Genomic DNA, 12,179 nt, shown 5'->3' with positions numbered 1-12,179 from the left:
TGGAGGAGTTCTGGAGGTCCTGGATGATTCTGGAGGTGATCCAGAGGTGTCCTCACAGCGGTTCTGGAGGTTCTGGAGAGGTTCTGGAGGTCCTGGATGGTTCTGGAGGTCCTGGACGGTTCTGGGGGTGATCCAGAGGTGTCCTCAGAGCGGTTCTGGAGGTTCTGGAGAAGTTCTGGAGGTTCTGGATGGGGTCCAGAAGGGTTCTCAGAGTGGTTCTGGAAGTTCTGGATGAGTTCTGGATGGTTCTGGAGAAGCTCTGGAGGTTCTGGAGGCGTTCCAAATGTTCTGGAGACCTGGAAGTGGTTCTGCAGGTTCTGGAGAAGTTCTGGATGGCTCTGGAGGGGTCAGAATGATTCCAGAAGGGTCCTTGGAGTGCTTCAGGAGGTTCTGGAGCAGTTCCAAAGGTTCTGGAAGCCTTGGAATGGATCCAGAGGGGTCCTTGGAGAGGTTCTGGAGAAGTTCTGGATGGCTCTGGAGGGGTCAGAATGACTCCAGAAGGGTCCTTGGAGTGGTTCCGGAGGTTCTGGAGGGGTTGGAATGGATCCAGAGGTGTCCAGGGAACGGTTCTGGAGGTTCTGGAGGTTCTGGAGTGGATCCAGAAAGGTCCTTGGAGCGGTTCTGGAGACATTCCTGAGGTTTTGGATGGTTCTGGAGGGGCTGGAATGACTCCCGAGCTGTCCTTGGAGACATTCTGGAGCTCTTGGAGTGGTTGTGGAGCTCCTGGATAGATCCTGGACCTCCTGGATAAATTCTGGATCTCCTGGAGAGGCTGCAGATCAATTCTGGACCTCCTGGATAGATTCTGTATGTCGTGGTTAGGTTCTGGATCTCCTGGAGAGGTTCTGAACCTCCAGGAGCCATTCTGAACCTCCAGGAACCATTCTGGAGCTCCAGGATCCATTCTGGACAAATTCTGGACCTCCGGGATCAATTCTGGACCTCCAGGATCAATTCTGAATTGCCCAGAGAGGTTCTGAACCTCCAGAATAAACTCTGGACCTCCAGGATCCATTCTGGACCTCCAGGATCCATTCTGGACCAGTTCTGAACCTCCAGGATCAATTCTGAATTTCCCAGAGACGTTCTGAACCTCCAGAATAAACTCTGGACCTCCAGGATCCATTCTGGATCTCCTGGAGATGTTCAGAACCTCCAGGATCCATTCTGGACCTCCTGGAGATGTTCTGGACCTCCAAGTTAAATTCTTGATCTCCAGGATCAATTCTGGACCTCCTGGAGATGTTCTGGACCTCCAGGATTAATTCTGGATCAATTCTGAATTTCCCAGAGAGGTTCTGAACCTCCAGAATAAACTCTGGACCTCCAGGATCAATTCTGGATCTCCTGGAGATGTTCTGGACCAATTCTGGACCTCCTGGAGAAGTTCTGGACCTCCAGGATTAATTCTGGATCTCCAGGATCAATTCTGGATGTCCTGGAGAGGTTCAGAACCTTCAGGATCAATTCTGGATCCATTCTGAATCTTCAAGATCAGTTCTGGACCTCCAGGATCAATTCTGGATGTCCTGGAGAGGTTCTGAACCTCCAGGATCAATTCTGGATCTCCTGGAGATATTCTGAACCTTCAGGATCAGTTCTGGACCTCCATGATCAATTCTGAACCTCCAGGATCAATTCTGGACCAGTCCTGAACCTCCAGGATCAATTCTGAATTTCCCAGAGAGGTTCTGAACCTCCAGGATCAGTTCTGGACCTCCAGGATCCATTCTGGATCTCCTGGACATGTTCTGAACCTCCAGGACCAGTTCTGCACCTCAGGGATCAATTCTGGACCTCCAGGATCAATTCTGGACCTCCAGGATCAATTCTGGACCAATTCTGGACCTCCTGGAGATGTTCTGGACCTCCAGGATCAATTCTGGACCTCCAGGATCAATTCTGGACCAATTGTGGATCTCCTGGAGATGTTCTGGACCTCCAGGATCAATTCTGGACCTCCAGGACCAGTTCTGGACCAATTCTGGATCTCCTGGAGATGTTCTGGACCTCCTGGATCCATTCTGCACCTCAGGGATCAATTCTGGACCTCCAGGACCAGTTCTGGACCAATTCTAAATCTCCTGGAGATGTTTTTGACCTCCAGGACCAGTTCTGCACCTCCAGAATCCATTCTGGATCTCCTGGAGATGTTCTTGACCTCCAGGACCAGTTCTGCACCTCCAGAATCCATTCTGGATCTCCTGGAGATGTTCTTGACCTCCAGGACCAGTTCTGCACCTCCAGAATCCATTCTGGATCTCCTGGAGATGTTCTTGACCTCCAGGACCAGTTCTGCACCTCCAGAATCCATTCTGGATCTCCTGGAGATGTTCTGCACCTCCAGAATCGACCTCACCCCACCTCCCCCATCACGACCCCACCTCGGCCCCTTCCCCCTTGTCCCCGTCCCAGTCCCCGGCCCTCCCCTTGCCCGCGGTTCCGGAACATTCCAGCTGCTCCAGCTTGGAGCTGGAGGTGCCCGCGGAGCCGCCCTGGGAGCCGTTGGTCTGCGAGCACACGTGGGCCTTGCCCTTGGCCTTGGGCTGGTTGTTGTGGATCTTGTACTTCATCAGGAGGATGAAGATGAACACCAGCACCGAGGCCACGATGATGCCGCCGATGACGATGATCATGGTGCCGCCCAGGAACTGCGCCTGCAGCGAGCGGCACGGCCGCGGCGGCGCCCGCGTCGAGAAGCGCTGGCAGCCCAGCGGCCGCGTGGCCGGCAGCGAGCTGCGCGCGTCCGAGAACACGGCCAGCACGCACAGCTCGTAGTCCCGGCCCGGCGCCAGGTCCGACAGCGAGAACGACGCGCTGGGGGCCGGGATCATCCTGAAACGGGAGTGGGAACCAAGTTGGCCATGGATTCTCCCATTTTTTTCCACATTTTTTCCATTTTTTTCCACTTTTTCCACATTTTTTCCACATTTTTCCACATTTTTCAGCCATTTTTCCATGTTTTTTTGACCATTTTCTCCTTATTTTTCCAACACTTTCTCATCCCTATCTCCCGGTTCTCCATCACCTTTTCCATGCCAGTTTTCCATGGTCCTCACTCAGATTTCCATGGTTTTCACCCAGATTTCCATGGTTTTCAACCTTTTTTCCCTGTTTTCCTGCCTTTTCCCCATATTTTTGGCCATTTTCTCCCTATTTTCCAGACCCTTTCTCATCCCTATGTCCCAGTTCTCCATCACCTCTTCCATCCATTTTCCCCACATTTTTCATCGACTTTTCCCTATTTTACAGCCACTTTTCCATATTTTTCTGCATTTTTCCCATGTTTTTTCACCCTTTTCTCCCTCTTTTCCCAGACCCTTTCTCATCCCTATCTTCCAGCTCTGCACCACCACTTCCATCATTTTTTCCACATTTTTCACCCACTTTTCCCTATTTTCCAGCCACTTTTCCATGGTTTTTGACCCTTTTCTCCCTATTTTTCACACCCTTTTCCATCCCTGTCTCCCAGTTCTCCAGCCCATTTTCCATCACTTTTCCATGATTTCCACCCACTTTTCCCTGGTTTTTTAGCCACTTTTCCATGTTTTTTTGCCTCTTTTTCCTTGTTTTTCCAGCCTTTTTTCAATCCTTTTTCCATTTCGAGCCTCTTTTCTACATTTTCCAGCCATTTTTTCACATTTTCCATCACCTTTTCCGCATTTTCCGTTCCCTTTTCCATATTTTCCCATCTTCCATCCTCTTTTCCACATTTTCTGTCCCATTTTCCATATTTTTCAGACCCTTTTCAGCCTCTTTTCCACATTTTCCATCCATTTTTTTAAAACATTTTCCACCTGTTTTCTTCACATTTCCTCCCCATTTTTTCACATTTTTCATCCTCTTTTCCACATTTTCTATCCGCTTTTTCACATTTTCCACCCATTTTTCCACATTTCCCACTTCTTTTTCCACACTTCCCACCTCTTTTTTCACATTTTCCATTCCCTTTTCCACATTTTCCACCCGTTTTTTTCTGTTTCCCCCTTGTTTTTCCCCATTTCCCACCCATTTTTTCATTTCCCACCTGTTTTTCCACATTTCCCACCAGGTTTTTCTCATTTTTCATCCCCTTTTTCCACATTTCTCACCAATTTTTCCACATTTTCCACCCATTTTCCATCCATTTTTCCCCATTTTCCTCCCATTTTTCCCCGCTTCCCTCCCATTTTTCCCCATTTCCCACCCATCTTTTCCATTCCCCTGCCATTTTTTCACATTTTCCGTCCTCTTTTCCATATTTTCCATTCAATTTTTCCCCATTCCCCCCATTTTCCCCCATTTCCCATCCTCTTTTCCACATTTTCCATTCCTTTTTCCCTTTTCCCCACCCATTTTTCCCTTTTCCCCACCCGTTTTCCCCCATTTCCCTCCCGTTTTTCCCCATTTCCCACCCATTTTTTCACATTTTCCACCCGGTTTTTCTCATTTTATCCCCTTTTTCCACATTTCCCACCCGTTTTTTCACATTTCCCATCCTCTTTTCCACATTTTCCATTCCTTTTTCCCATTTCCCCCCCATTTTCCCCCCCATTTTTCCCCAGCTTTCCCCATTTCCCACCCATTTTTCCACATTTCCCATCCTCTTTTCCCCATTTCCCCCCATTTCTCCCCATTCCCCCCCCGTTTCTCCCGCCCCCCACCCCATTTTTGGGGCTAAAATCACCGATAAACCAGGATCTCGTCGGCCGAGCTGTTGTACTGGATCTGGTACATCCTCAGCCCCTGCAGCTCCTCCTGCGGCGGCCACCGCACCAAGGCCGACGTCGCCGTCACCTCGGCCACCACCACGCCCCCCCTGTCCCCCCTCTCCAGCCTGGAATCGTTGGAAAAGCTGGATTTGGCCGAAATCAGGATATCCGACGGCTCCGGCCGAGCCGTGCCCGCCTTCCTGCCCTCCTCCTCCTCCTCGCACTCGGTGCCGTTGCCCTCCGGCGTCACCCGGAACTCCACGGGCGCCGTCGACTCGCCGGCGGCGTTGGAGGCGATGCAGGTGAAGGTTCCCTGATCCCCCAGCGCCGCCTCCAAGATATCCAAGGTCCCGTTCTCGTAGGAAACCGTCCTGGAGGTGTTGGCCACCAGCTTGCCGTCGGGGGCGATCCAGCGCACGTAGGGCTCGGGGTCGCCCACGGCCTTGCACTTGAGGGACGCGCCGCGGCCCACGGCCGTCACCAGCCGGGGCGTGCGGTGCGTGATCATGGGCGGCTCGCAGACGAACTCCTCCTCGCGGATGCTCCAGAAGTACTTGCCCATCAGCTCGGGCGGCGAGGCGCAGGTCTCCAGGTCGTCCTCGCGCGTCAGGCGCCGCAGCCACACCAGCTCGCAGTTGCAGTGCAGCGGGTTGCCGCCGAAGCTCAGCACCAGGGAGGTGAGCGGGGAGCCTTTGGATTTGGCGTAGACGGGGATGCGCGAGAAGAGCGGGTCCGGCGGGATCTTCTTCAGCTTGTTGGAGGTCATGTCCAACCTGGCCAGCTTGTGGAGGTTGGAGAAAATCCCCTCGGGCACGAACTCGATGAGGTTGTGATCCAAACTCACCGTGTTGACGTTGGACAGCTTGGCCACCGTTCCCCACGGCACGTCCACCAGATTATTGTAGGACAAATCCAAATCCTCGATGGTCTCCAAGAAATCATCCAGCGACCTGGGCGAGATGGAGCTCAGCTGGTTGTTACTCAGGATCAGGTGCCGCAAGTTGACCAAGCCCTTGAGGTGGTCCTCGCCGATGGCCGTCAGGCGGTTGCTGTCCAGGTGCAGCGCGTGCAGCCCGCGCAGGTCGGCGAAGGCGTGAGGCATGATCTGGCTGATGGTGTTGCGCGACAGCGTCAGGTGGATGAGCTGCGTCATGTTGGCGAAGTCGCGGCGGCGCAGCACGGTGATGAAGTTGTCCATGAGGCGCAGCTCGGCCGTGCGCCGGTCGATGCCGGGCGGCACGAAGAGCAGCCCGGTCTTGGTGCACAGGATGGTGAAGGAGGGCGACAGGTTCTGGCACGAGCAGCGCTTGGGGCAGGGCGGCGCGGCCGGGGCGCTGGCGGTCACCGAGAGGAGCAGAGGCAGCAGCAGCCTGTCCATCGTCGGGGGAAACGGGCAGCTGCGGGGAAAGGGGAAACGGGGGGAGATTTGGGGTTAAAAGTGAGGTTTGGGGTGAAAAGTTTGAGTTTTGGGGTTGAAAGTTTGAGTTTTGGGGTTAAAAGTGAGGTTTGGGGTGAAAGAATTTGAGTTTTGGGGTTGAAAGTTTGAGTTTTGGGGTTAAAATTTGAGTTTTGGGGTGAAAAGTTTGAGTTTTGGGGTTAAAAGTTTGAGTTTTGGGATTAAAATTTGAGTTTAGGGGTTAAAAATTGAGTTTAGGGGCAGGATTCCAGAGAGAAAATGGGGTGAGGCGGGGGGGTTTTGGGGGTAAAAGTGAGGTTTGGGGTGAAAAGTTTGAGTTTTGGGGTTAAAAGTTTGAGTTTTGAGGTTGAAAGTTTGAGGTTTGGGGTTAAAAGTTTGAGTTTTGGGGTTGAAAGTTTGAAGTTTGGGGTTAAAAGTTTGAGTTTTGGGGTTGAAAGTTTGAGTTTTGGGGTTAAAAGTTTGAGTTTTGGGGTTAAAATTTGAGTTTTGGGGTTAAAAGTGAGGTTTGGGGTTAAAGAATTTGAGTTTTGGGGTTAAAAGTTTGAGTTTTGGGGTGAAAAGTTTGAGGTTTGGGGTTGAAAGTTTGAGTTTTGGGGTGAAAAGTTTGAGTTTAGGGTCAAGATTCCAGGGAGAAAATTGGGTGAGTTTTGGGGTTAAAATTGACTTTAGGGGCAAGATTGCAGGGAGAAAATGGGGTGAGGCGGGGGAGTTTTGGGGTTAAAATTGAGGTTTGGGGTTAAAAAAATTGAGTTTTGGGGTTAAAACTGAGTTTAGGGGTAAGATTGCAGGGAGAAAATGGCACGAATTGATTGAGTTTTGGGGTTAAAACTGAGTTTAGGGGGAGGATTCCAGGGAGAAAATGGCGCAAATCAGTTGGGTTTTGGGGTTAAAGTTGAGTTTTGGGGTTAAAAATTTGAGTTTTGGGGTAAAAATTGAGTTTTGGGGCAAGATTCCAGGGAGAAAATGGGGTGAATTGGAGGAGTTTTGGGGTTAAAACTGAGTTTAGGGGTAAGACTGCAGGGAGAAAATGGGGAGAGGCGGGTGAGTTTTGGGGTTAAAATTGAGTTTTGGGTTTAAAAATTTGAGTTTTGGGGTTAAAAATTTGAGTTTTGGGGTTAAAAATTGAGTTTAGGGGCAGGATTCCAGGGAGAAAATGGCGCAAATCAGTTGGGTTTTGGGGTTAAAGTTGAGTTTTGGGGTTAAAACCGAGTTTAAAGTAAAGATTCCAGCCCAAAATGTTGAGGAACTTCAGCTGAGAAAGAAATCCCAAATCTGAGAAGGAGAAGTGGGAAAAATCCATGGAAATGTGGTGGAATTGTGGAAAAAATGGGATTAAATCCATGAAAAAATGGGGGAATTTGGGGAAAATGGGGAGAAATCCATGAAAATATGGAGGAATTTGGGAAAAATGGGATTAAATTCATTAAAATATGGAGGAATGATGGAAAAAATGGGATTAAATCCATGAAATTATAGAGGAATTTCAGAAAAATGGGGAGAAATCCGTGAAAATATGGAGGAATTTGGGAAAAATGGGATTAAATTCATTAAAATATGGAGGAATGATGGAAAAAATGGGATTAAATCCATGAAAATATGGAGGAATTTGGGGAGAATGGGATTAAATCCATGAAAATGTGGTGGAATTATGGAAAAAATGGAATTAAATCCATGAAATTATGGAGGAATTTGGGAAAAATTGGGAGAAATCCGTGAAAATATGGAGGAATTTTAGATAAAATCAAGTTTAGGGTCAAGTTTTAATTCCAAGATGTCAAAAAAATTCCCAGTTGTGAGGAAAATCCCAAATTAGAGAGGGAAAAATGTGGATTAATTTGGGGAAAAATGGGAGAAATTCAGGAAATGTGGATTAATTTGGGGAAAAATGGGTTTTATTATTCCAGGGGTTTTTTTTTGGGATGATTTTCCCATGGATTGGGTGGGGGAAAAAATTAGAATAAATTTTGAATACATTTAAGTAAAATTTTAAATTCTAATTAAAAATAAGCATACATCAAAATATTAAATATTAATAAACTGAATAAAAATTTTAAAATAATTCAAAAGAATATAATGAAAATAAGTCATTAAAGCAATTAATAATTAAAAATTAAGGTCAATTCAACATTGGAAGGAATTAAAAAGAAATGAAAAAATGTTCATAGAAAAATAATGAAATTAATAATGGGAATAAAGTAATGGAAATCAAAGTAATTAAAACTATTCAGATTAAAATAATAAAAGCAAAATATTAAAAATATTAAAAAGTCAAATAATAAAAATAAAATATTGAAACAAAAATATTAAAACTTAAAATAATTAAAATAAAATAATTAAAATTAAAATAATAAAATTTTAAATATTGTAAATTAACACATGAATAACAGAAATAAAAGAATGAATTTAAAATAAGAGACATTGAAAAGAGTCACTGAATAATGGATATAAATAATAATTAAAAACTGAATTGCTAAGAAATTAATGAGCATAAATTCAGAATAATAATGGTAAAATTTAAATATAAAATAAATGAAAATAAATAACAATAATGAATAAATAAGTTGAATAATTCATAATAATAACAATTCAAATAAGGGAAATAATTTTTTTATTAAAATAAATGTTAATTATTGTTCTGAATAATAGAAATGAAACCAATAATAAATCCTATTAATGAATCCAATAATTCAAGAAATCCTATTAATTAAGATAAATAAAGAATTAATTAATAAAAACTAATTAAATTTAATCCTATTAATCCCTAATGAATAAAAAATTCATCCCAAAACCTCCCTGAAATTCCATTTTATGGGGAAAAGTGAGAATTGGGATGGACCAGGCCCAAAATTCCAAGATTTTAGAGAGGAAAAATTGGGAACTGGGGGATAAAAGGCCCAAAATTCCAAGATTTTAGGGGAAAAAAGGAGGATTTGGGGTAGGCCAAGGTGAAAATTCCCAAAATTTCTGAGGTAAAAGTGGGAATGAGGGAAGTGCTGAGCACAGAATTCCAAGATTTTAGGAGGGAAAATGGGAATTGGGAAATGCTAGGCCCAAAATTCCAAGATTTTATGGGGGGAAATTGGGATTTGGGGTAGGCCAGGCTGAAAATTCCAAGATTTCTGTGGGAAAAGTGGGAATGAGGAAAGTGCCAGGCCCAAAATTCCAAGATTTCTGAGGAAAAATTGGGATTTGGGGGTAGGCCGAAGATGAAAATTCCCAAAATTCCTGAGGGAAAAGTGGGAAAGAGGAAAGTGCTGAACACAGAATTCCAAGATTTTAGGGGGAAAAAATGGGAATTGGGATGGGTCAGGCCCAGACTTCCAAGATTTCTGAGGGAAAATTGGGTTTGGGGTAGGCCAAGCTCAAAAATCCTGGGATTTGAGGGGGAAAAATTGGGATTTGGGGAAGACCAAGGTGGAAATTCCAAGATTTCTGAGGGGAAAGTGGGAAAGAGGAAAGTGCTGAACACAGAATTCCAAGATTTTGGAGGGGAAAGTGGGATTTGAGGGCTAAAAGGCCCAAAATTCCAAGATTCTAGGGGAAAAAAAGGAGGATTTGGCCTAGGCCAGGCTGAAAATTCCTAAAATTCCTGAGGGAAAAGTGGGAAAGAGAGAAGTGCTGAGCACAGAATTCCAAGATTTTAGGGGGCAAAATGGGAATTGGGAAATGCCAGGCCCAAAATTCCTAAAATTCCTGAGGGAAAAGTGGGAATTTTGATGTTCCAGGCCCAAAATTCAAAGGTTTTGGAGGGAAAATTGAGATTTAGGTTGTTCCAGGCCCGAAATTCCAACATTTCTAAGGGAAAAAATTCCCCAATCCTCCCCAAATTCCAAGAGATTCGCCCCAGAACTTTGGGAATTTGGGATTTTCCCAGTTCCAACCAATAAAATTCCTTTTTTTCCATCCCCAAATCCCAATTTGGATTTTTTTCCACATTTTTCCAAGACCCAGATGAACATTCCTAAATCCAGGTGTGGCCCAGAACTCAGGGAAATAAAATTCCTTCATAATCAGAGAATCCAGGAGTTAAAAACTCTAAAAAATACCCCAAAAATTGGATTTTCCACCTGGAAAATCATTCCCAGCTTTAGAAAATGTGGAATTCCGGCCTGAATTATATAAGGAAAAGGGGGGTGAGGGGGAATCTCATCCAGGTGCCGGAAAATCCCGATTTTCCAGGAAAAAAAAGATGGAGCAACCCTGGAATGTTTCATTTTAAAGGTCAAAACACCTCCAAAACCCCATTTTTCCTTAAAAAACCAGGATTTTCCTTAGGAAAAAAAGCAAAATTTTCAGGCTCTAGCCACCAAATCCCCCTCGGGGCTGCAGAATTCCCGGGAAAAATGAAAATACTGAATTTCGGGCTGGTTTAGAGTGAAAAAATCTGATTTTTTTTAATAGGGAAAATCCACATTTTTATCCCGATTTTCCTCGGGAATAAATCCCCGGTGGGAATCCTCAATGACAGCGCCGTGCCTTGTCCCCTGGGGGGTGGGGATTTGGGGCAAAAAATGGGATTTTTGGGGGGATTTGAGGGGTTTTTTAAAGGATTTTAGGGGTGAGAATTCCAAGCGCGGCGCCGCCGCAACGCGGGAAGGACGCGCCCTGCTCGGGGAAAAAAAAATCGGGAATTGCAGGTGCCGGGAGGGGGAAAAAACCGGGAAAAAACGGGAAAAACCGCGGGAAAATAGAAATATAAACCTTCCAAAGTGCGGGTTTTAACACGGATTTGGGGGGAAATTGGGGAAAAATTGGGAGAATCCCAGGAATTGGGGGGAGGGAGGGAAAAGCGCCGGGAACACCTGGAAAAGGCACACCTGGAGCAGCCCCACCTGGATGACACGGCGGATTTATGGCAGGCGGCGAGGGCTTGGAACCACCCTGAAAAACCCCCCCAAAACCCCCCCAAATTCCCTGAAAAACCCCAAAACCCCCAAGGTTTGGAGGCGCCCTCGGTTTTCCAGGGAAGGGTTAAAAAAGCTGGAAAATTTGGGAGGGGTCGCCGCTGGAAAAGCGGGGAGGGATGCGTTTTATCCCGATTTTATCCCGATTTTATCCCGATTTTATCCCGATTTATCCCCATTTTCCCCCTCACTTCATCCCATTTTTACCCCATTTTCCCCCATTTTATCCCGAATTTATCCCGATTTCCGCTGGTTTATCCCGTTTTTAACCGATTTATCCCGTTTTTTTCGCCGTTTCGCCCCGATTTTTCGCCGTCCCGCCCCGTTTTTCCCGGTTTTTCCCGGTTTTTCCCCGGTTTTTCCCCGGTTTTTCCCCATTTTTCACTCACCTTTCCCGCCGAGCCTTCAGGGGGGCGGCGACCCCCGCGCCCCCCCCGGGGGTCCCGAGCCTTCCATGGCCGGGAGCGATCCCGGGAGGAGGAGCGGGGAAAAAAAAAAAAAGCAGGAAAAAAGCAGGAAAAGAAAAAAAAAAAGGAGGAGGAAAAAAGAGGAGGAGGAGGAAGAGGAGGAAGAGGAGGAGGAGGAGCCCCCGCCCCTCCCCCCCTGCGGCCGCGGGGAGGGGCGGGAGAAGGGGGAGGGGCGGGGGAGGGGCCCCTGCTGGGGAATTTTGGGAATTTTCGGGGGGTTTTTTTTGGGAATTTCGGAGGCTGGGGGTTCGGTCCTGTGGATTTGCGGGGTTTGTCCCAATCCTTGGATTTCTGAACCCAAAAAAAGCCCCGGGATTTCGTCGCCGTCCCGAAATCCCAGCCCTGCTGGAATTCCCGAATCCCTGAATCCCCAAATTCCTGAATCCCTGAATTCCCAAATCCCCAAATCCCCAGATTCCCTGAATTCTTTAATCCCAAAATCCCTGAATTCCTGAATCCCTGATCCCCAAATCCCCAAATTCCCTGAATTCTCTAATCCCAAAATCCCCGAATTCCCAAATCCCAAAAATCCCAAATCCCCAAATTCCTGAATCCCTGAATTCCAAATCCCAAATCCCCAAATCCCTGAATCCCCAAATCCCCTGAATTCCCAAATCCCCGAATCCCTGAATTCCCAAATTCCCAAATCCCCGAATCCCCAAATCCTTGAATCCCCAAATTCCCTGAATTCCCAAATTCC

General features: G+C 46.6%; 1 protein-coding gene across 1 annotated transcript; it reads right to left on the bottom strand.

Moving 5' to 3' along the window:
- Nucleotides 1-337: 337 nt before the first annotated feature.
- LRFN3 (leucine rich repeat and fibronectin type III domain containing 3) lies at nucleotides 338-11,863 on the bottom strand. Its single transcript, XM_064402166.1, has 3 exons — nucleotides 11,402-11,863; nucleotides 4,667-6,088; nucleotides 338-2,835 (listed from the first exon to the last, which is right to left on the bottom strand). The coding sequence occupies exons 2-3, from the start codon at nucleotides 6,067-6,069 to the stop codon at nucleotides 2,373-2,375; spliced, it is 1,866 nt and encodes a 621-aa protein (XP_064258236.1). The 5' UTR covers nucleotides 6,070-6,088; nucleotides 11,402-11,863; the 3' UTR covers nucleotides 338-2,372.
- Nucleotides 11,864-12,179: the final 316 nt, after the last annotated feature.

The sequence above is a fragment of the Passer domesticus genome, chromosome 35, assembly GCF_036417665.1.
Source record: "Passer domesticus isolate bPasDom1 chromosome 35, bPasDom1.hap1, whole genome shotgun sequence".
Taxonomy (NCBI): Eukaryota; Metazoa; Chordata; class Aves; order Passeriformes; family Passeridae; genus Passer; species Passer domesticus.
The sequence above is the reverse complement of the archived record's forward strand: the minus strand, read 5'-3'. Positions and strand labels throughout refer to the sequence as shown.

Excerpts from the sequence above, each read along its gene's own strand:
- LRFN3 (XM_064402166.1), bottom strand. The coding sequence starts at position 6,069 with ATGGACAGGCTGCTGCTGCCTCTGCTCCTCTCGGTGACCGCCAGCGCC. Across the intron at positions 2,836-4,666 it reads GACGAGATCCTGGTTTATCG|GATGATCCCGGCCCCCAGCG; the intron begins GTGATTTTAGCC and ends CTCCCGTTTCAG.